At 42.5% G+C, this 25,059-nt stretch overlaps 1 protein-coding gene across 1 annotated transcript; it reads left to right on the forward strand.

The window, feature by feature from the left end:
- Positions 1-1,874: 1,874 nt before the first annotated feature.
- LOC131926704 (H-2 class II histocompatibility antigen, A-U alpha chain) lies at positions 1,875-8,045 on the forward strand. The gene is made up of 4 exons (XM_059282264.1): positions 1,875-2,008; positions 6,674-6,922; positions 7,324-7,605; positions 7,850-8,045. The coding sequence occupies exons 1-4, from the start codon at positions 1,924-1,926 to the stop codon at positions 8,002-8,004; spliced, it is 771 nt and encodes a 256-aa protein (XP_059138247.1). The 5' UTR covers positions 1,875-1,923; the 3' UTR covers positions 8,005-8,045.
- Positions 8,046-25,059: the final 17,014 nt, after the last annotated feature.

Consider the following 25,059-nt stretch of genomic DNA (forward strand, 5'->3'; position numbering starts at 1 on the left):
AACTTGCTGCTTCACCAAGCTTGACTTGGGTGGAGTCATCTCATTAGCTGTCTGTGTCCTGTTGGGAGAACAGACGTTTGTTCAGGTCTCTGCAGGAAGTCATCCAACATCTAGTAAGGTCTGTTAACACCTCCAGGCAAAGATCAGCAGAGAAAGGAAAGAGAAAACTCATCAGCAGGAACCACAAGACTTCTCTGGATATCAGCTTGTTAGAACTAAGGAAGTAAAGCCAGTGGGGATATATACTAGGAAAACTGTTATATTAGGATAAGAATTTATACTGTATCAAGCTGATAATAGAAAAAAATAAATAAATAAAAATGATAGAAAAAAAAGGGAATTTGCTTACACAGATGTGGGAGTAAACTAACATGTCCAAGAACCACTGGGCAGGTGGTCTTCAGGAGGGCAGAGGCCACAGTGACTCTCCTTCCCCAGTCAAGTCTCAGTTCTCACTCTTCCCACCTCTGGCCAGTTCATCCAATTGTCCAGGGTCATTTCTCTTACTTAACATCAACTGATTACAGAATTAATCATGGAATACCCACGGAATATCTTCACAGTCACCTGGATGGGCTTTTGGTTGAACAACAGGGGATTGTAGCCCAGACACTCAAAACTGGTCCCTACATGATCTAAAGGGAATTTCCCCTCATTCCATCAACAAGTGGAGACAAGTAGGAAAACTCTGTGATAACCTTAATACATTTGCCCAGAAGTAAGCAAGCCACAGTGCACCTAAGGCTGAAGCAGCACCTAGTTCACTGCACCCAGGCAGGCGCTGGGGGGCCCTGTCCCACCCCTCCACAGTCTCCGCCTCTGTGAAGACCTAGGGCTCACACACTCTAACGAGGACAGAATAGCTGGTCCTAAATAATCACAGGCTTGTGGCCTCCACAGAAAGCAGAAAACTCAGTCTCTATAAAGCACAGAACCCCCAATGGGTGCCTTGACTTTAATCCTCAATCCCTCACATTTGTCTGAAATATTCACATAAAAGGATAACAAATTTGGAAAACCCAGTAGTTTGGGGAAGAAAGACTTTTCTAAGTTATAAAACTTCTGTTCATCGTTTGACTGAACATTCTTACATTAAAAAATATTTTAAGAGTAATTGAGCTAGCCAGAACTTTCTTTTGTGTGTTCAGTGTGCCTAAACTTCCTTTAGACATGGTCAGTGCATCAACACACAGAGCACAAAGATTACTCAAAAAAGAAGGGGGAAATCTGGATAAAACACCATGCAGCCCTGATGGCAGCTGTGGATCCGAAGCCTCTACATTCTGACTGGAAACACCAGGGCTACTCAACAAAGAGCCTCCCCACCCGGGTTTACACAGTAGAAAGATCAAAGGCATTGACTGTTCACCATCTGTGGAGACCCTTGGGTAGGTGGTCAACTCACAATTTGGAGTGTTCTATACACACTATGAAAAGAATAAAGAAAAGAAAAAACAGCTAACTCATGTGTGCAAGCCTGAGAAAGTGGCTGGGTGTCAGGGTTGGGGAAGCCACAGGAAAGAAATAAATTCAGGGGAGACTTCCTCGACTGCACAGCCCAAAAATTCTGAACACCATTATTATCGAAGAGTTCACCTACCCATGAGGCTTTTCAGAAATTCCCTCCTCTCTTGCCAGCCGCACACACATGCACAGGAGAAAGAGTCTGGCGTGCAACCTCCCTCCTTCCCGGGACATTCCCTCAGGTCCCCTCTGAGCAGAGGCTGCAACAAGTCAGGAAGTTCCCCTGGCCTCCTCCAGGCCTCTCAATACAAACTCTGCACCTGGCAACTGTGACGTCATCACGAGGGAATTTTCTGATTGGGTCTGGCGGGTTCGGTTTGGTGTCAGATCTTCTTGGCTGGATCCTCACAATCTCTTGAGGACTCAGAAGAGCAGCTGTGAGACCACCCAGGGAAGAGGATGACGGCCAGCAGAGCTCTGGTTCTGGGGATCCTCGCCCTGACCACCGTGCTCAGCCCCTGTGGAGGTGAAGACGACATTAAGGGTGAGTTGCCCGGGTGAGGGATGCCTGGAGCCGGGAAACGGGGAATAGAGAGAAGAGGGGAGACACAAATCGGCTGAGATACAAATTCTCATTATTGGGCGGTCTAAGAACTATGTGACCCCGTCTTCAGGAGGCTCTGTTTGGGAGCCGTGCTCACAAAACCATGGTTCTAATAGTAGGTCCAGTGAGGGAAGTGTGGAGGGGTTATCTCAAGACTTGAAAGTGTTTCCACGAATGGATGGTTTTTCATTTTAAAAATCCATGAACTGTTACTCTCAAATTTCTCTGAGAGTTTCTGAAGCCCTTTGTATCCATCTCCTGTAGTGTATCCTAAGGAAAACAGTTCCATGAATCATGTATACAAATGTACGGAAAATGCTTCCCGTGTGTTGGGGTTTATATTCTTCACGCTAGGAACTGGCCCTGGTGGGAAGTGAGAGAAGGGCCACCATTTTACAGGACAGTCCTCCTCATGTGTTACCTCACAAGGGACCAAGGCAATGAATATGTAGATGTGCTTTAAACATAGTGAAAACCAGCCCGGGCCTGGTTAGTGCATGCTGGGAACTCCAGGGCTTAGGTACCAAAGAGGAGGATTGTGAGTTCAAGGACAGCCTGGGCTACATAGTGAGACCTTGTCTCAAAAAGATGTTAATTCATTAATAAATGCCTTTAAATGTTAATTTTTCTTCCTTGTTCCCATTCCAGATATAGTTTCATAATTTTGTAACAAAGTAAGGAATATAGGCTGTCTATTATATTAGCCCATCTACTGACAGTCTATAACAGCAACACAGGCGAGCACAAGATACATCAGCCAGTGTCCCCCCAGCCTGTGGCCCCTCGGCCTGTGCTGCCCCCTCTCTCCACACTCCCTGTGAACATTCCTTGCCCTCTCTCAGGATCCCTCCTTAACTCCGAGCCATTTTACAGATGTTAATAATAGCTTTGTAAAATGTCGGTTGTAAAGTCAAATGTTTGAAACAGAAAGTGAAGGGATGGAGAGACCTGTGACCCATGGCTGATCTCACTCCACTTCTGTGGGGAGGTAGATGTCTCACCTGCTTCTCCAGGGAGCTTGGCTCCTTTGTCCCCAGTCTCTTTCTTCAGTGTCACACGAGAGTGCCCCAACCAGGTGTGAGCAGGCACAGTGGAACCACAGAACTGTGAACTCATTTCCTTTGAATTTAAAAGAAAAAAAAATGGGGGGGGGGCTGGAGAGATGGCTCAGAGGTTAAGAACACTGGCTGTTCTTCCAGAGGTCCTGAGTTCAATTCCCAACAACCACATGGCTCACAACCATCTGTAATGAGATCTGGCTCCCTCTTCTGGCCTGCAGGGATACATGCAAACAGAACACTGTATACATAATAAATAAATAAATCTTTAAAAAAAAAATGGAATTTCAAGGTCTAAGAAAATGTTTTGACTTTAACTCAGCCCATATTACATTTGTCTTATATATTAAAAATGACTTTCAATATTTAATCAAGGAAGGCCCCAAAGCTAAATGCACAGGGCTCATAGGTCTTAATGAAGCTCTAGTCATCGTTGACTGTGACTTCACATGGTTCTGGCACCTGTGTGTCATTCCCAGAGTCTCCATGGGCTTCAAAACTAGCTATAATCATTCAATACTCCTCTTCGTAAAGCACTTGCTCAGCTAAGACGTGTGTGCCAAAATATATAAAAACTGTTGCCTATACCTAGGAAGTGTCCTGTCCCTGGGAAGTGTTCTGTCTAGGAAGCGTCCTGCCCTAGGAACTGTCCTGCCCCTAGGAAGTGTGCAGACTAGTGATGGGCACAGACTAAGGTCAGGAAGCTGAAAGGCCATTGTTGAGGACAGTGACCCAGCTGAGACCAAAACTGTAACAGCAGGAGGCAGTGCAGTGTCCTCAGCAATGCTTGTGGCCCAGGACTGCTGGAGCAAATGGTGTGTATATCTACATTTGGGAAAGAAGTCAAAAAGATTTATTAATAATAGATAAGGAAGCTTTGAGGGAGAGATGTGTTGTGTGTGTGGCAGAGTGGGGGGAGGGCTGATAATACCAACCAAGATGGCCACACTGGGAAGGGAAGAACTAGAGGAGTAGTTAAATGTGGGTAGAAAGACAGGGGTTGTAGATTGTAGTCCGGTTGGAAGTCTATTAATTAAAACTGAGCAGAAACCTTCAGAGTAGAGGAGGGTTTCAGCAAATTGAAAAACAACCACCACCTTGATTTCAATGAGAAAAAGAGGCCCCTGCAAACATCAGGACCATGAGAAGATGGCCTAGTTAGTCTTGATTGGCAGTTGCTTGTGCAGAATGCCAAACTATAACTTGCCCACAGACACCCATAGCAAATTACATATACTCTGTTTATCTACCTACCCACCTCTCCTAGTATTCAGCAAGCGTGGTGACTGTAGAAGCCAGACCTGGCTGGCCAGTTATTCCTTATATAGCTCTCTGACTGACACTTGTTGAAACTCAATAAATGAAGAAGGAAGAAAAGCTGAAATACTAAATACTATCTACGCCTTGACAATAATGTTTATTTGGTGTTCTTTGGGTGGAATTGCCTGCTTGGAGGCCATTCAAAGTGGCATCTCACACATGCTCATTGTTGGAGGAAAAAGCTTTAATTTATGATGAATTTACAAGTGAATATCAGTGTTGATTTGGAAAAAGTAAGAGGTAGGTAGGACTTGACAGAAGCATACAACCAGTAAAGCCTCTATTACTTTTACTCCAGAAGTGTTGTAGAACATTATTTTAAGATATGTTACTTTTGTTTATGTTGCATTTGTTTAACTCTGTGAAGCTGTGTTAGTGAGCCTGTCTAACACACCTGATGGTCTAATAAAGAGCTGAATGGCCAATAGTGAGGCAGGAGAGAAATAGGTGGGACTGGCAGGCAGAGAGAATATACAGAAGAAGAAATCTGGGAGGTAAAAGAAGGAGCCAGAGAAGGAGGACTCCAGGGGCCAGGTACCCAGCTACACAGCAAGCTACAGCGTAAGAGTAAGATTTACAGAAGTAAGAAAAGGGAAAAGCCCCAAGGCCAAAGATAAAAGGGGTAATTTAAAGTTAAGAAAAGCTGGCTAGAAACAAGCCAAGATAAGACCAGGCAATCATAAGTAATAATAAGGCTCCCTTTGCGCTTACTTGGGAGCTGTGTAGCGGGGCCCCCAAAAGAGCAAAAACAAACAACACAGAAGAAACCAGAAGATTGTTCTGTGGATCCCCACAGTTAATAATACAGGAACTTTAGACATAATAGTTTTTATTTATTTTGTAGTGATGTCATTGTTCTTTTTCTATAAGATTCTACATGCTTTTCTTTTTGTTAAAAACAGTGTTTCCTTGTGTGGAAAATACCTTTTTTTAAGAGAAATAAAATGTAATAGATAAGTTATTAATTGACAGGAAATCAATGAGACACAAAACCAAGTAATAGAAGGACATAAACTGACTGAATATTTGAAAAGAAAGCTGAATACCTGAAATTTGTCTTCCATTCACTTGGCATAAGCCGCCATGTACCAGACACTGATGGAGTCAGGACAGCAGAAATCACACACATGACATTCCACCATCATGTAGCATGTGTCACAGAGGGAAAGACTGGGCTGTAACTAACACTGAGAGCAGTAGAGAGGAGCAGATGTAGACGAATTTCTAAATGGTCTTATTAAATAAAAAACATGGAGCCAGAAATAGAGGTGAAAATCTGACAGAGATCAGAGGAATAGGAACAGCTACCAGCTAACCTCACCTCACCAATGCTGAAGCTTTCAAAGAGAGTGACTTCCTGTCTATCCAGGTTTAAATGCCTTGCTTTTCTGCCCTCTCATTGGCTCTTAGCACAGCTACCTCACTTCCTTGTCATTGTCTGTATGTCTGTACAGACCTCCAGGTCTCTATGGTTGGTACTGGGATTAAAGGCGTGTGTCACCATGCTTGGCTCTGTTCCCTAGTATGGCCTTGAACACTCAGAGATCCTGCCTGCTAAGGGATTAAGGGCGTGTGCTGCCTGACTTCTTGTTTACTTAAAATGGCTGGCCTTTTCCCCCTGATCTCCAGGCAAGCTTTATTTATTAATGCACAAATAAAATGTCACCAGAAGTGGGCTGTAGTGGGAAGTTTTTCCAGTCCTCCCCAGCCCCAAAGTCCAGACAAATCTCTCCTACCTGTGGTCCCAGAGCCACTTATAAAATAATCAATCAGAGGCTTATATTAATTACAAACTATATGATTATGGATTTAGAGTCTTGCTAGCTAGCACTTTCATCTTAAATTAATCCATTCCTATTCATCCATATGTTGCCATGTAGCTGTGGCATTGCCAGTCTGCTGGCATCTTGCTGCTTCTTTGGCAGCAGCAGGCTGGTGTCTCTCCCAACTCTACCCTTCTTCTCTCTGTATCTCTGCTTGGATTTCCCACCTGGCTATAAGCTTTCTTGCCATAGACCAAAACAGCTTTATTTATTATCCAACGGGAGCCACACATATTCACAGCCTACAGGAAGACATCCCACAGCATCAAGTGATGGAAATGTACCAAAAAAATAAAGTTCATGGTATTTTAAAAAGTATTTTCTATTATTTTGTTTAATAACATTCATTTTTCTTCTTGTTTTCCATTTTTTCCTATTTTCCAATGTCTACCTAAATTCATCAGCTGACCATGTTGGCTCCTATGGTTTAAGCTTCTATCAGTCTTATGAAGACAATGGCCAGTACACATTTGAATTTGATGGCGATGAGTTGTTCTATGTGGACTCAGATAAGAAGGAGACAGTCTGGAGGATTCCTGAGTTTGGCCAACTGACGAGCTTTGACCCACAAGGTGGACTGCAAACTCTAGCTACAGCAAAACACAACTTGGGCACCCTGATGAAGAGGTCCAATTCTACCCCAGCTACCAACAGTACGTGCTCAGCACCCCACTCCTCCCTCCCTTCCCTAGTGGGGAACATGATCCACTGCTGTATGAAACCCTTTCCAAGAAGTGCCCAGATCTCATCACTGAACCCTCATCCTCTCTCTTCTTACAAATCACATATTCTGTGTAATATAAACCTCTTTGTTCCCAGAATGCACTCCTTGAATCTTTTGAAGAGGTCCCAACAGACATCCTAACACCCTAGAGAGAAGGGCACAGGGCTAAAGTGGATGCAGTACACATTGGCTCCAAGCAGAAGGGAAGCTTGTGCTCTTTAACCATCATGTATGAAAGTCATGGAGAGGGGGCTCCCTCATCCAACAGTGCAGAACTTACGGGAGAGAAATGCCCATCAGCCACTCACATCCAGGCCATTTCCTTTCCAGAGGTTCCTGAGGTGACCATGTTCTCCAAGTCCCCTGTACTGCTGGGTCAGCCCAACACCCTCATCTGCTCTGTGGACAACATCTTTCCTCCCGTGGTCAACATCACATGGTTGAGAAACAGCAAGTCAGTCACAGAAGGTGTCTATGAGACCAGCTTCTTCTTCAACCGTGACTATTCCTTCCACAAGATGTCTTACCTCACCTTCATCCCTTCTGATGATGACGTTTATGACTGCAAGGTGGAACACTGGGGCCTGGAGGAGCCGGTGCTGAAACACTGGGGTATGTGTGAGCTCCACCCGCTTCTGCACTTTCTTGTCCATGTCATCTCTAGAACAGCCTGTCTTCTGGCTCTGGTGACCAATTTCATTTCCATTCTTAAAGAGTTTCTAATGGTAGACTCCATGTTCTTCCATAAGCCCCACCCCAAAGTCTGTGTGGATTGACTTCCATCCTCACCCTGGTCCTTTTGTATACACATACATGAACACACTCCCTCCTGACTCCAGAAACTTCACTTTCCCAGAACCTGAGGTTCCAGCCCCCATGTCAGAGCTGACGGAGACTGTGGTCTGTGCCCTGGGGTTGTCCGTGGGCATCGTGGGCATCGTGGTGGGCACCATCTTCATCATTCAAGGTCTTCGATCAGGCGGCACCTCCAGACATCCAGGGCCCTTATGAGCCACACACTGGAAAGGAAGGTAAGGGTTTGTGTTTGTGGGAGCTGAAGACACCACACAGGGGAAGCAAGGGGAGGGGAGGCTGATGAAAACGTGGTTGGAGCATTGTTGGGGGATTGTGCACTGGTGTGATCACACTCAAGAGCCTCTGGAACACACCCTTCTCCTGTCTGTTTGTTTCAGGTGTGTGGCCCTCTCCAGGGCAGAAGTGGTGTGCCGGATGGCCTGGCACAGTGTGTTTCTGACCCAGTTCATCATCTTGTCTTCTCCTAGTGTCCTCCATCTTGCTTTTCTCTTGGACTTGAGGCTGTTCTCCTTCACAGCTCACATACACTTGGAATTCTCCCCTGACCTGAGTTTTGTTTTTTGGCTTCTTTCCCATCATATCTACTGTAGAATCTCTCAGTGACCCTGATTCAGTAGCTGCACAGAACCAATAAATCACCTTCTATAAGTCATTTACTGGTTTTTGTTTTGTTTTGTTTTTCTATCTATCATATTGGAGCTTACTGGAGCCAGGGCCATATAATCCCATTTTCAATGACACGGAAACAACCAAATACAGCCTCTGAATGCTTGGGAATCTTTGCCAAGTTTGAACTTTCTGTCTTCTTCTTGTTCACAGCCCTGACCACTGTCATCTGTCCCTAGTCAGGCACCAGGGTGGTAGAGTGTGATATCTGCCTTGGTGTACACTTGCTGTAAGAAAATTCCAAGGCACAGGGTATACACTAGTAATCTCAGCACCCCAGAGACAGAGCAGGAGAGTCCTCACAAGTTTAAGGCCAAGCTGGTTTACACAAGACAAGCCAGAGCTGCATAGGAAGGCCCTGTCTAAAAAAACAAACAAACAAAAAAAGCAAAAACAGAAAAGAAAACAGAACTCCATTCATTTTAACATAACCTATTAATGAAAAGAAGTTTGAATCTCAAAAGTGATAAAAAAATTTTTTTAAATGTTACAAAAAGTCAAAATTTATAACAAAAATGTTATAAAAAGTCAAAACTTTTTGGAATCATACAGATGACATATCTATTGGAGTTCTTGTTTTTTGTTGTTGTTGTTTGTTTGTTTTATTCTTTTTATTCTTTTGGGGGGGCCCTCTCCCCAGTTCCCAAATAAATCACATGGAGGCGTATTCTTATTTATAAATGCCTGGCCTTAACTTGGCTCATTGCTAGCCAGCTTTTCTTAAATTATCCTGTCTATGCTTTGCCTCTGGACTTTAATCTTTCTCTAGTCTATATACCTTATTTTACTTCTTACTCTGTGGCTGGCTGTAGCTGGGTGGTGACCCATGGCGTCCTCCTCCTTTTCTTGCTTATCCTCTCCTCTCAGATTTCTCCTCCTATTTACTCTATCTGCCTGGCAGCCCCGCTTATCCTTTCTCCTGCCTAGCTATTGGCCATTCATCTCTTTATTAAACCAATCAGGTGTTTTAGACAGGCACAGTAACACAACCTCACAGAGTTAAACAAATGCAAATTAAGAGAACACAACACATCTTTGCATCATTAAACAAATGTTCCACAGCATAAACAAATGTAACACATCTCAAAATAATATTCCACATCTTGGTGTGTCTGTGAGGGCATTTCCAGAGACATTTAGGTGAGGTGGCAAGAGCCAACCTGAACATAGGCAGCAGAGTTTTGTGGGCTGGGCCAAAGGAGAAAGTAAGCCAGGCTTCATCTCTCTCTGCGTCCTGACTGTGGATGCAATGTGACCAACCACCTCATGTTCCCCCTGCCTTCCTGCCATGATGGACTGTGCCTCCTGAACTGTGGGCCAAAGTAAGCCCTCCTTCCCTCCCTCTCCTCCTCCCTTTCTTAAGAAGCTACTGTCGTGTATTTGTCACAGCAGAAGAAGAAGCAGCTCCTACAACACAGAGTTCTCTCACCAGGCTGAGATGTCAGGATCCTATTGGTCCACAGCTGGATACGTGGCCCATCATTACCCAAAATTTTTTCATTTGGTGTATGGCTATGACTGTATTTTGAATTTTCATGAAATATACAGATACCTATTAAAATAATATGTAGTATAAAAAGCTTTAAGTTTGTGAAGGTGACAAGGTGCATTTCCTCTGTTTTCACAATAAGAATTCTCAAGGTAGGAAAGGAAATGGAGGTCTGTTGGAGTGTTGTATGTCATGTGGGTCAGTCAAAGAAAGAGGTCACTCCAAGATGACATTTTTAAGGCTTATGTGACAACAGGAAGGTCCAGCCTCTCTGATGGACTGAACTGGAACAGCCATACAAAGGCATATTTATTGATTGTTACAGAAAGTTATTTTTTTGGTAAAGTATTTCCTCATACCAAGGTCCTTTCTAATCTATATGTCTCTCTGAAGGAAATTGTCACATGCCCTCATGACTTTAGTCCTTTACTGTGTATCATTTGCAGTACATAATAATCCAAGCGTCTCAGGCATGCTAGAGGCATTGTGTGACCAAAGTCATGGAAAGGCTGCAACATCCCTTCAGTAAAACCATTCTACAAATCATGGAAAATAATCACTGTTTTCCACAAAGATTTTTACTGTTTTCCACAATGATTCTTCAATGTCAAAGTACTTCTAGAAAACAGCTGTTCACTCTAGTGTTTACCCTGGATACAGTGAAAACTATTCACTCTAATGTCTACCCTAGATACAGTGACTCTGCTAAATTCCTGAAACAGAGGCTGGTTACAAGAGCATTAAAAAAGCACAATGGTGTAAATACCTGAAGTGGAGCAAATATGTGTTCTTCACTTCAGGTTAGACCTAGTAGGCATAGTATAGATACAATAGGATGAAAGGGTAGATTAATAAACCTACTTTTAAAGAGCAACAACTTGTTTAGAAATGTTTTTGTTTAGAAATGGATTTTAGTTTATTGATACAAGTTTAAACTTAATTTTGTTATACTGTATATGTATTTCTACTCTTGTTTGTGGTATTATGTTTCTGTAACTCATTTAGATTGTAATGGATAATGAAAAAATACAGATTAACAATTAGTCTTCTATGATAGTCAAACTTATAGTCACGTTAAGTTTTCTAGGTACACATAGATATAATTCAATTAGATAGATAATCTTCAAATACTTCAAAGACCTATAGAATATGGCACTTAAAATGTTTTAAAAATTTAGACTTTCTGGACAGTGAGACATGTCTGCTCCTGGCAGACTGATTTACTTCAGAGAGGAGGATGGGCATCAAAGACACTCTATATGGAGTTTATCTTCTTCTTGGCAAAAATAGCCATTTGGGCAAGAAACTGTTCTTGCCTGAACTGCTTAACAAAATGCTCTATCGACTGGACATACAGGACCCATAGGAAGGTGACCACTGAACTTTGCTTGACAAAATGGTCCTTCAGGTTCCTGCTTCACAGAGGAAACTGCCAGACATTCTACAGGACACAGAGAGAAGTGACTGAGAGACTCTAGGACTCTGGGCTAAAGACAGATGCCCCAACTTTACAGAGGAACTTTGGATGACTGTCCAGGCTGCCAGCTGTCTCTGTCTACTCTTGCAAGACACCTGAAAGTTGCTTACATCCTCTATGATGATATTTTATTTGTACTGAAATGTGATTTTATTTGTGTGTTAATAAATAAAGTTGCCTGGGGGTCAGAGCTAATAGCAAGCCATAGCAGAAGCTGGGTGGTGGTGTTGTGTAGCTGGAGTTTTCCTGCCTGGCCCACAGTCAGGGCAAATCTCTTTCACCTGCCAGTCCCACAGCCTCTCAGACCCGACCAAGTAAACACAGAGACTTATGTTGCTTTCAAACTGTATGGCCGTGGCAGGCTTCTTGCTAACTGTTCTTATAGCTTAAATTAATCCATTTCCTTTAATCTATACCTTGCCACATGGCTCGTGGCTTACCGGCATCTTCACAAGCTGTTTCTCATCGTGGCGGCTGGCAGTGTCTCTCTGACTCAGCCTTCCACTTCCCAGCTTTATTCTCCTCCTTGCCCCACCTATACTTCCTGCCTAGCCAACGGCCAATCAGTGTTTTATTGATTAATCAGCAACACATTTGCCATACAACCCACAGCAGTGGTGCACGCCTTTAATCCCAGCACTTGGGAGGCAGAGCTAGGCAGATCTCTGTGTGTTCAAGGATACAGCCAGCATTGGAGACACATGCCTTTAATCTCAATACCAACCATAGAAGACCTGGAGGTCTGTATAGATGGGCAGTGACAAGGAGGTCATGTGGTTGTGTTTACAACCAATGTAGGTCTCTGGTGGAGGAGGACAGCAGCGGCAGTGGAGAGTAAGGTTTTTAGCTCTTAGCTTTTGCTCTGACCTCTTGGACTTTTTAACTTTGCAATTGGCTCTGTGTTTCTTATTTAACAAGACAGTTATATCTACAGTCCTCTCCCATTTCTCAGGTAATATTATATCCTTCTGAGGTCTTTGACGTAGTTAAAGACTAGATAGTTATAATTTCCTTAGTTATGATAAAAGATAAGTTAAATATAAAACCTTAGACTCTATAAGATAGATAGAATATCTTCTTTAATTTTGCTAAATACAAATAGACTAGATATTAAAAATAGACTAGATATTGTAACTGTAATTCTTGCTTGATAATTGTTTTGTTATATGTAATTTTGCTATGTTAAAGTTAAAACCTTCATTTTTGAAAAAAAAGAAAAGGGGAAGTGCTGGGGACGTCAATACATGCTGTGAATGTATTGCTCTGATTGATTGGTAAATAAAATGCTGATTGGCCAGTAGGCAGGCAGAATGTATAGTATAGATGGGAGAAGCAGAGAGGAGAATTCTGGGAACAGGAAGGCTGAATCAGGAGATGCTACCAGCTGCTGCCAAGAGAAGCAAGATGTAAAGATACCAGTAAGCCATGAGCCACATGGCAAGGTATAGATTTATAGAAATGGGTTAATTTAAGATGTAAGATCTAGCTATCAAGAAGCCTGAGCCATTAGGCCATACAGTTTTAATTAATATAAGCGTCTGTGTGTTTATTTGGGTCTAAGCGGCTGTGGGCCTGGGTGGAACTGGAGAAAACTCCAACTATAGGAGGGAACAAAAATCACAGGCTTTCAGGGGCTAGAAAGGGATGTGGGTGCCTCACCTTCTAAGTGAAGCTGGAACAGATGCCACATAGATTCCCTGTACCACAAAAGGCTGCAGGAGGCAGTGGGGTAAATGTGGTTAAAGGATGCCTCTAGGCAGATTAGCCTAAGTGGGGCTCACGGAATCCTCTGTAGATCCCCCTGTGTCCTGGGAGCAACAGAAAACCTTACCCCCAGCCCTGTGCCCCTCATTCCTCCTGGCGAAGGAGCCATGGGCCTGTGAGATCAAACTTCTTGAGAGCCAACACAGTTTAGAATCTGTGGCAGCAGCTGTGGGTGCTGCATCCTCCACTGGACACACTGTCCCCAATGTCCCCCAGGGACAGCTCTTCTAGAGGAAACAGGCCAACAGATGTGTATCCCAGACTCTCCTGGATATGTCCAAGACTCATTCTTGAGCATGATGCCACCAGGCTTGAGAATTTGTTTCACTGAAGTTGTTTTAAGCATCTTATGTCTGTCTGTCTCTTCCCACCCCCACCCCACCCCACAACTGCTGGCTGTATGATTAGCACTAGGAAGACACTGTGGGTTGTTATGAAACCTGAGAGCATTTCTGCCCATGCCAGCTGCATTGTTGAGCTTAGAATGCAATGGGAAAAGCACAGAACATTAGCGCAGTAGATATACAGCACAGCTTAGAGCAAAGGAACCTATACTCAAAGACAGGACTCAGTATATTATATCTAATACATTAAACTTCACATCATTGAGTAAAATATCTAGTATTTCTTAGTCTTATCTCATCTACAATTTGGGAATTATTATAGTTTCTTTGCAGCTATTGATAAATTCTTGATATTCCATATTTATATCCATTATTACATTGTCTAAAGGACTGTGCTGTAAAATGAAAGCAGAAGGCACATCTGGGCGGGGAGGAAGGGAAAGGGAGAGGGGTGAGAAGGGCAGTGGAGGGAAGAAACAAAACCAAGGTCCACCTGATGTGTGTGAGAGACTGTCATGATGTCATTATTTATATGTGGGGACCACAGAGACCCCAGCTTGTGGCTTGTTTTCATTTTGACTCAAGGTCAGAGAGTCAGAACTTGTTTCCCCCCTGCAAGACTGTGTAATAGGATGCTTTGGCCAAAGGCCTGGTTACCAGGTGTCTTATATATCAAGGCCTATTTACAGGATACTTTGCCATAAGGCATGGTCACCAGGTGTCTTGAATACTAAGGTGGTGTTTACACTTGACTATACTTTGTACTTTGAACCATGATGTCCTTGTAAAGGGGGTTCTTTTTGCCCCCCTTGATTTAAGTATTTAAAGACTGTGAGTAATAAACTCGGGGGTCTCTGAGACTGACCCAGAGCCCTCCTGTAGCTATCCTGTGTCTCTGTCTTTTTCTTTATCTGTGTCTGTATTTCACTATCATTTCTTAATCCCACATATCCCTCTTCAGAACTGTTCAAAAGGTCAAGTGGACTCAACTTTTATATGCTAAAATTTATTTGAATCTTAAGATATGTGTATTTTATTTGGAGTACCCACAGAGTTCAGGAGATTAGTATGTGACCATTCGGGGAGCTTCCGTTGGGGAAAGATAAAATGAAGTAGGGTAAAGGGAGGATAGGAAATAATGGAATATAAAAGGTTAAATTGGGGTGAGTGTGGGAGAGCAGCGTAGAAGAGGGAATGTGGGGAAGGATAAATAAACTAAAGACCTTTCAAAAAAGTTGTATAGAAATCTACTGTAGAAGCTTCCCAAACACACACACACACACACACACACACACACACACACACACACACACACGGTTAAAATGAAGTTGCTCATAACAAAATGATAATGTGCCTACAAAACACCACAGTCTAACAGATAAGGAAGCCCTTATGACGAGAAGTTAGACTGTCTAGCTAGGTCTTTGTCTCTCTAGTAAAGGTATGTTCCCTTCTGTGATCTGTACGTTTTTTTGTCAAATCATGTCATATGTGACAATTCTGTCTATTTATTTAGGGAAGGAGATAGGCAAGACTCAAAGAGGTAAAGATATCTATGAAGTAGAAGAGAATAATTAAAAATTAGATAGTGTTGCACCCAAAGTCCAATGTCTCCAAAGACCACCAAGAGACCAATCCAAATGCAAAAGCAAAGAGTCTTTTTAATTCATGAGTTCAAACCCAAGCCCCTTGTCCATCTGTCACAGTAGTGGAGTGAGAGAGACCTCAAGCAGTAACAGGATAGGATTTTTATAGTGGTTAGAGTAGGAGGTCTAGGGGAATTCCAACTCTATATAGTTACAGGCTCAGGACTGGTGCTTATTTCAGGTTAGAGACACTTGGTTTGAACAGATTGGAGAGTTGCAGCTGCAAGGAAGTTGCCATCTCCTCTAGCAGTTTATGTCATCACATCTGTATCATCAGCAGACCCATTTCTCTGACAGTACGACATCCCATTTCTTATCTGCAGGAAACTTGTTCCCTCTGACAGGTATGGTATATAATTTATCATATCCTTTAGTTATGGCAGAAAATGTCTGGAACTCGTTTTTTATGTGGCTCCTAATTGTCTGGGTCTAGGGGAAACACATCCTCTGATGAGTTTCCCAGGGCCTGCTGCCCCCATTCTGACCCTTCTCTAAGATGCCTGCAACCCTGCATCCTCTCAATAGTGTTATGCCAGTGTCATGAGTCCCCCAACAAGACCACCAAGGAGCTGACTTCCGATGCAAGAACAAAAGGTTTCTTTATTCAAACCCAGGCAAGAACCTCGTCCAGCACTCAAATACAGTGAATGAAGGAGGAAGCCCCGAGCACCTATCACAAGGGGTTTATATAGGAAAAAGTTTACAAGCAGTGGGTTACATGTCTTGGTGTCCCAGTATTGGGCAGGGAAGCTGGGGGTGAGATAATTCTTTGAAGTAATTGGTTGAACTATAAGCATGAAATTGTTAATGTCTGACAGGATGTCAAGAGAGCTACTGATTTTTCCCCTTCATTCCCTCCTCTTCCAGTGACTTGAGGACACCCCATCATGGGTCATAAATGCTTGATTTGGTGGACTGGGTGCCTACCCCAAGCAAGATGATCTTTTTCTATATCTTGGTTGAAGATCTCATATTGAGTTTGAGTCCTCTGCACCATTAATTGGATGGTTCCCAATTTTTCCCTGGTGAATTGCATCAGCTTGTTTAAGAGGCAGAGCCCAAAGATTAGTATGAGGACTAGTAACAGTAGGGGTCCCCAAAGAGTGGAGATTAGAGTCATTAGCCAGGGGAAACTCTTATACCAAGATTCAAACCATCCCTGGCCAACTTCCCTGTCCCTTTTCCACCTATTGAGACCCTCTCTTACTTTGGCCATAGAGTTCTCCTTAACCAGCCCAGAGTGATCTACATAAAAACATTCCTCTCCCAGGGCTGAACATAGTCCCTTGTCCTAAAAAGATGAGGTCTAAACTTCTCCTGTTTTGCATGACTACTTCCGTTAAGGAAGTCAGGGATTCCTGCAAATGAGAGATGGAGGTTTCTAATCTCTCTATATCTAGACCAATGACTGCTTGGAGGTTGGAATAAAGCTGATTCTAGGTAATCAGGGAGGAAGTCCCAGTCTCCATCCTGACTAGGCTAGCTTCCAATATGACACTAAGAATTAAAGCAGTCATGGGTTCCCTTTTGATTCTAATGTGCAGATTCTCGATTTTGTCAAGAAACTTGTCTTCCACATGGTAAATGAGTCTAGGGACCAGGCGTACCAGCACACAGAATCCCTTGGTATGCTTGAGAGTCATGGTGTAGATACAGTGGGTAAGGCTGGTGGAGCACATCCACCAGGTATCATTGTGGGGAATTAGGTAAAAGCCCCTGTAGGAATGGTTTGGGAGGAATTGCATAAGGACTGTCAGTTAACAGGTCCCAGCTCCGGTGATCTGCTGGAAAGTCAGCTGTGCTGTGGATCTCCATTGACACTGAGCAGAGTCTACAGTTTGACTAAACATTCCTGCCATGGCAACACCCTCATAGTAAGGAGGGGCTGTGTCACAGCAAAGCCAGAAAGCTGCGGTCAAACCAGGCTTTGAAGCATTAAGGACTGAAAAAGGCTGAGCTATGATACCCAGGAGCAGGTCTTCCGACCGGTGGGCAACAGACACTGTGGGGCTATTTGCCCTGGGGGTATATAAGGCGGTAATCATCAAAGGCTGTTGTGCATGGGTGTTTGGCTGAGTCAATGTGTTGATTACAACAGACATCTGAGGGTCCTGGGTTGGTTTAGGCATAGGCAGAGGGGCTAGAATGGCATTAGGGCCTAAGGGCTGTTGGTGGACAGGCTCAATCTTTAGTTTGAGGTGAAAAGTCAGTTTATGATCATAGCCATCCTTGTAAAGTCTTAATCCCCATGTCCTTCCCCCAGCCAATCTGTGAACTCACGCCCCTTTTGTGTAAACCTGATGGTTAGGGGGTTGCACTGATATTCAACACATTCTCCCTGACCTACACATTGCCCCATGGGGTTTGAGCTAACTCCCATGTAGACTCCTGTGTAGCCTTTACAATAATTTCACATGAGCCCTGGCCCAGAGTGATTTCTGATTACCATTATGTGGTCCCAAGAATAACTGGGTCCCCAGTAGGTGTTGCCAGATGTTTCACATTCCCACTCTGTGGGAGCCTGTTCTCGGGTTCCTCATGGCTTTACCCAGCAGGTCCTCATAGAGGATGATTAGACCACGGGCCTGAGTGCAGGTGTCTGGGATGGTCTGCACTTGGCTGTGCTGGGGGAGGAGGTCTTTTGCTCCACCCCATGGCGTCTCTATAAAAACCCTGGGGCAGAGACAGTCGGGGCCGTTGGAATAGGTTCCAGGCCCTCTCGAGGCTATCCTTTATTTTCTATCTGTTTATCTCCGCGATACTCTCCACAATAAATTCTTCTATCTAATATTTCCTGCTGCTTGCACTCAAGAAAACTCTGGGGAACTGTGGGGGTGGTTGGTAAACGCCCCACAGAATGGCGCCATGAACAGGGACTAAAGAAAGAAAAAAAAAGGGACTAAAGAAAAAAAGGGGGGACTAAAAAAAGGGACTAAAGACAAATGAACAGGGACTAAAGACAAAGTAATAGGGACTAAAGATAAAGGAAAATAATAGTTTTATTACAGAGTTTTTGGCGAAAGTGCTGAGTTCAGCCCTGCCAGTGGATGAGGCATGCCGGTGTTATGGAAAATATATATTTTTTATATATATATTGAGAGGCAGGGGTTTTATCCTCAAGAGAAAATGAAAGCGGACTGGAAGGATGTCCGATGCTGCAGCGAAATTCTCTTCTGTCAAAATTTTCTATCTTGTATCCCTTTCTCAATTTCTATCTGTGAGAAATAAGTATAGTAACATAGTGTAGGAAAAACTTAGAAGTGTAAGATTGTGTAGGAAAAAATAAGTAAGGCAACTAGACAGAAAAACTCTTCAATTTTTTAACTTTGGGGGCTATGAATGCAAACTGGGGGGAAAATCTTTCTTTGGGCTTTACGGGTAGTAAAAAAAGCTCTTTGAACTTATGGGGAAGAAAAAGTTTCCTATGGAAGCTTTTGACCTGGGGGCAGCTGAAATGCTAAGTCCAAGCAGCAGGAGAAAGTAATTTCTCCCTGAGGCAAAAATGGGGGTGTAAAAAGTCAAAGTTTAAAGTTGGGAAGTTTTGGGAAAAGTTGGTCTTTCTCTCTTGGGGAAAAAAAATCTTTCTCTTAAACTAAAAGCTTTTCTTGGAAAATTTGGGGGGAAAATCTCTCTTAAAAAGCCTTAATCTTTCTCAAAAGCTCTCTTAAAAACTAAAGCCTTTAACTTTCTCAAGGGCAAAAATTAGAATCACCTGAAGATATTAGTATGGGGACCACCTGTGATTAGCTCAAAGGGAAAACAACAAACTTCTTAAGACAGCAAAACCTCTCCAAGTTCTTTCAAGCTTTAAAAATCCTCCCTGCAATGCAGGAGGCAGGGACAAGTTCCTAAAAACCTCTTCTAAGCTCTGTCTCTTCAAGCAAGTAAAAGACAGTGGGTCAGAGTACCCTGAGGGAAAAGCTTGGGAGAGTGTGGGTAAAGAGCTACAAAGAGCCCAAAAGGGCCGGAAACTTTACCTGAGAAAAGCAAAAAAGTCGAGCTTTTCAGTTACAGCCAAGCTGAGGCATCAAGGGTTTTGTTTGTGAGTGAGCATTTCAGAATGAAAGGGTGCTCCTAATCGTCCTAATGCAAAGACCCCCTGAAGCAGTGCAAACTCTTAGCATTGTGTCCTCACTTCTGACCAAAAACCCAGAGGTGACTGGCCAGCGTCTCTGAGTTGGAGTGCATTTTGGGGATACTAGGGTTCCTGCAGTTGCAAACTTCCTGGAGCACAGAGCTGAGGCAGGAAGGTGCAGGACCCAGGGGAAGATTGCTAATGAACAAACAAAACTAAAGCCGGTGGGAACGGCACAGTTGTCCACTTTCCTACAAGTCCCGGGTTGATAGGTCCACAGCTGCAAAAAGAAATCTGAGAAAAAAGCTTTTCTATCAAAGTAAGGACTTTTCTGGGAAAACAGTAAAGCTGAACTGTGTCTGAAGCAGTTGTGCTGCTGAGTCAGAACGCTGTCTGGGGAAAGAGCCCAGCCAGGGCAGAACAGAACTATCCAGGAGTAAAGCGTTCTTTAATGTCAGAAAGCACCTCTTTGAGAAAAGCTTTGTTTCAACTGACTCCCATGAGATGAGAGAGTGTAGCCCTGAGGGGTGATTGCCTCTGGCATAAACTCTGTCCTTGAGCACCCAGACAAGCAAATGCAACCCACTGGGGGACTGGGCCAGGTGAAGGCCTAATGAGGCAAATCACCTGTCCTAATGGGAGTTTAGAAATGGCAAAAACCTCCCTTGCTAGATATTCAGTCTGTACGCAAACCACACAGACCCCCAAAACAAACGGACAAAAAGCCCCTACCTTCAGGAGCAGGGAAAGCCACCACTGTAGTGTCGGAAACTGTTTCTGGGGTAGAGGGGATAAACTGAGACCAAACTGGGAACTGTCTGGGAAAAAGACTCCGAAGAAACAGAAGGGACATATTCCTCCCCAGAAAATACATGACCTGTGAAAGGCTGCTAGAATTTGAGGCAGATTTGGGGGCAGAAAAAAAAGCCCCTACCTCCAAAGGCAGCTAGCAGAGGTACAGAGCCTCAGACAGATACCTGAAGCTCTGCATCTGGGGGGGGAAGGAACAAGCAAAATGAGATAGATCAGTGGGAGAAAATCTCTCTGAAGAAGCTATGGAAAAGCTGTTGTAAATGCTTTTGTTTTTCACTGACTGGCTAAGGCAAACACAAGCCCCAAGGAAAGTTGCTATCAGAAATTGTCCACCTCAATGCGCGCTAACGAGGCAGGTGCAGTTCTGATTTGGGGGCCAGTGTCAAATGAAGGAGAGACACCTGTTAAAGCCAGCTGAGGAGAGACCAGAAACCTCCCAATGTCCCATAATTGAAAATGTAAAATGCTTGTTCAAATCTCCTGTTGCAAAAGCAAAAAACTTTGTTCAAACCTCCCAGGCAAGAATTTGTAAGCAAATCTGCTAAAAAAAAGAACTTAGAAGTTGACTCTCAGACCCAAAAAGAACGATGGGAAATGACTGATATAAGGGACTGATATTATTATGGACTGATATAAGAGAAATGCATTCTGGGAAAGGTAGTTTTTCCGCTAAAGATGGCGACATTGCCCTGAAACACTTTTGTCAGCTCGGAAATACGTTCATGGTAAACTTAAAATACAGCTTTTAAAAGAATAAGGAGGAAAATCATCTAAGAGTTTAAGTGTCAGTTCCAATGAAAAATTGAAAGGATACGGAATTAGGTGCTTCGCGGTTTGGGGCTCCGTTGGTAAAATGCCTTATTTACCCTTATAGCTGTGCAAAGTTTTTTACGGTAGTTGGATGACAAAAAGCTACCTTTAAGAGCAAACAAGCCACTTTAAAATCCTTAAAACAAAGGAAAGCAGTTTATACACTGAACTTTGTCTTAGATATGAAGAAACTTACGTTGAAATTAAAGTTCTTTGCCTTTTGAACAAACTGCCTGCAATGAATAATTCCTTTGCAAATCTAATTAAGGGGATAAGAAACAGGCATTCAAAAAAGAAATGACTGCTTTATAGATGGGAAAACATCAGTAGTTAAAGCTAATAAAATAAAAATGCTAAATCCTAAAAATGCTTTTTCTCAGAGTATATGTTTCATGAAAGAACATCTATGTTCTTAACTCTTTTGAATAGTAACAGTTTTGGTAAAAATACTGGAACTAACAACAATCCAGTCAAAATGTTTCAACAAATCCAAGATGCTATTCCACAAAAGAAAGCTGCCATGCTTTGTGGGCCGTATTAGAGCTCACTCCAATCTTCCTGGTCCTTTAGCTGAGGGTAATGCGAAATGGAAAGATCCCTGGTCGAGATTATGGAAGGGTCCCGATCCTGTGTTAATATGGGATTGAGGACATGTTTGTGTTTTTTCACAAGAGAATGAAGCTTGGTGGTTACCGGAGCGTTTCCTAAGGAGCGTGGAACTAAGAAAGGTCAGCTCCAATGACGTTCCTATAAAAGAACCAAAATAAAAGTGGCTCGATTAGTGTTTCTGAGGTTTTGTCACTGGTGAATGCAAACAATGAGAAAACAGAGTTCGGAGCTGTGCCGCTTTTGGCTTTACTAGCTCCTTTGGAAAAATACTTTATATCACCTAATAGCTATGCAGTATTGGCAAAGACCTTGCAGCAGCTAAATATGGTAATTTCACCCTCAGTGTGAAGTGAAGTTTTTCTGTAGAACAAACCAAAAGTACTGCTGTAATAGAAACATTTGTCTGAATTGAAGCACTTAGGGGAGCTATTACGAATTTGGGTGAAGGGACAGCCTCTGGTTAAAAACTGTCTACCGCTGACAGTGCATCTCTGCCGGTTCTGGAACAGCTGAGAGAACTGGCAACTTTGGAGTGTGGCTTCGTCCCGAGAATGTTACAGTCCCCTAGCAACAACTATCACAATTCTATAACAACACTCACTAAATCCCAGTGCTTTATAACAAAGCTGACTATAAATTCTAAACTTTAGAAATGATGTATGTACTTCCTGTCTAGTTAAGAGAATCTTTCTAACAGAGATAGTAATAATAATTAAGAGTAAGAAGTAGAAAAAGATGAAAATAAGATATGTGAGTTTGTAAAAATTCTCTTGTTAGATCTGTGTTAAGAAATCTTTAGGTGTTTGCTAAGTTAAATATATGCTAATGGTAGCCCTATATAAGTTTGTAAAATAGATCTATAGAGTTCCTTTAAGAATATATATAAGCTTGCAAGAAGTATCTAAGGTAGTCTTAAGACATGTAGTAATAAGCTTGTAAGAAGTAAAGGTGATAGTTGTAAATGTAAGTTTAAATAAGAGATAAGATGAATGAATATAAGTAATAAGAAATATATTTGCTAAAGTAGTTCTATAGTTCCCTTAAAGAGTATAAATCAGTAGATGTTAATGTTATATGTGAATTTGTAAAAAAGTGTAAATGTTAAATGTGAGTCTATTCCTAATGTATATGGTGAAAGAACCCGAGACACAGAAGGTTAGTGTCCCAGCAGACTACAAAGTAGGCAGTCTGAATGGTTTCAAAAGCTCCAGAAGCCGCTAAGAATGGCAGACGCCAGAACCAGCACAAGGCATCCGCAGCTGAGATCTGTGGAAAATCGATGCAACACAGAAAAACCTGAGCTAACATCAAAAACGGTGCGGTTTAGAATACTACTGTACCTAAAAAAGAGTAAGTTCAGAGACGCTTGTTTGAACAAAAATTGTTAACTGCAAAAGGTTTTGGTTGAAAAACGTCTCTTCATATTTTGAAGTGAAAGCCTAATACCAGAATTTATTTGTTTGAACTTTTTGAACTTAAAATGAGATAACACTACAAAAAGATTTTGGTTATGGATTTCTTCATATTTGGAAGGCTCGTACCAGAATTTATCATTTGAATTTTGGGACTAAAGAAATGAACAGCAGAGATTTCATTGCAATGGGACAATTTTGAGTTTACTTATAGTAATGACCTAGGAACTGTTTGCTGGAATTGGGTTAAAAATGGAACTGTTTAAATGAAATTTATTTCTACCTAGAATCAAGATGCAGTTTTGTGTATGCATATATGCTTTATTAATTGGTGATTCATGAATTGTTTTGTGGAACTGTTTATGTAAAAATGAAATTACTTACAGAACTGGTTTTGTGTTACAAATGGAACTGTTTAAATGGAAAAGTTTGGGTTTTCTAACTAGGCTTGAGATTTTGCTTAAATTATAAAGAAAAGGGGGAGAGTTAATATTCCTTAGTCTAATTTCAAAAGTTGTTTGAGTGGATTAATGTCATGTTTTTGTTAGTAAAAAATGCAAATGGGGTATTAAGAGACTACTTTTAAAGTGTAAAGAGTTTTATTAAGAAACGGCTTTTGGATGTTTTGCTAAGTTTTCAAAGTGTTAATGGTTAGATTGAGAAGACTGCTTTTCAATATGGGTTTGTAGGAATTGTATGAGTTTGCGTTCTTCTAACTAGGTTTTAGATTTTGTTTAAAAAATTATAAAGAAAAGGAGTTACAAGGTTGAATTATGTTTGCAGAAATTATGTTTACCCTATTGATATTAATGCACCCTGGTTTTGTGGATTTAAGGAAATATTTAAGTTTGATGTGAATACATTGAAGTTTTTCCTATGTTCTGTTAGCAAGAGAATTCAAATGATTGAATTAAAGTTGTAAGACGGAGAAAATTGTTAACTATATATAGCACCATATATGCTAATTCAAATGGTTCTGTTAAGAGTTTGCTTTGTGTTGTAAGACTGAGAATTGTGACTATGTATAGCAATATTTATGTTAACCTGTTAATGGTAATGATGAAGCTAAGGGATTCTTTAAGTTTGTAGTCGCCTTAAGAGTTTTTGGCTTAGAAAGGGCTTGAGGCAGCTAAGACTGCTGTAGTCACCTTGGACCTAATTCAAAAGGGAAATGCCATCTATATCATCCTCTACTCCATACTGGGAGGTGTAACAGCTTGGAGATTGCTGTAAGCCATTAATAGTTATTTTTTATATATTAAGAAAGGGGGACCTGTGGGAGCCCATTCTCGGGTTCCTCGTGGCTTTACCCAGCAGGTCCGCATAGAGGATGGTTAGGACCACGGGCCTGAGTGCAGGTGTCTGAGATGGTCTGCACTTGGCTGTGCTGGGGGAGGAGGTCTTTTGCTCCACCCCTTGGCGTCTCTATAAAAATCCTGGGGCAGAGACAGTCGGGGCCCGTTGGAATAGGTTCCAGGCCCTCTTGAGGCTATCCTTTATTTTCTATCTGTTTATCTCCGCGATACTCTCCACAATAAATTCTTCTATCTAATATTTCCTGCTGCTCGCACTCAAGAAAACTCTGGGGAACTGTGGGGGTGGTTGGGTAAACGCCCCACACCATTCTTTACAGATGAAGTTGGCCTCCAACCTGTCCTGCCCACCTCCATGACATATATAGATAGGGATGTTTCTCAGGTATCAACGGAGTGATGGATGACTGCAGCCTATCCAATATCTGCCTAATCCCTCCATCTTTCCTATTCTCGAGGAGGGGCAGGTATGGGGTTACATTGCTCCTGACCCTCACATTCAGGGAGCCACTTCCCCAAGTCTCGGTCTGATACATCCCAGGAGCCAGTTGCCAGGTCACTAAGATCCGGCCACCAAGTGCCTTGGGGTGCCTCTACTGAGGCTACTTAGATTTGGTCACTGTTATTAGAAGTGATCACCCAAGTTTGTCTCCAGGGTGTGTGTGGGTTCACCAAAACCATGGGCAGGAGAAGGATCATCATCAGAGTCATCAGGATGAGATCTTGGGTCAGGCTGGGCCTTGTCATTGGAGTCTGACTTTGAGCAAATTGGTCGGGTGCTGGGCCACCTCCCATCCTTCTCCCTGGTAGTCTTCCTTCTGGGCAAATGGGT

This window comes from Peromyscus eremicus, chromosome 16_21, assembly GCF_949786415.1.
Source record: "Peromyscus eremicus chromosome 16_21, PerEre_H2_v1, whole genome shotgun sequence".
Classification (NCBI taxonomy): Eukaryota; Metazoa; Chordata; class Mammalia; order Rodentia; family Cricetidae; genus Peromyscus; species Peromyscus eremicus.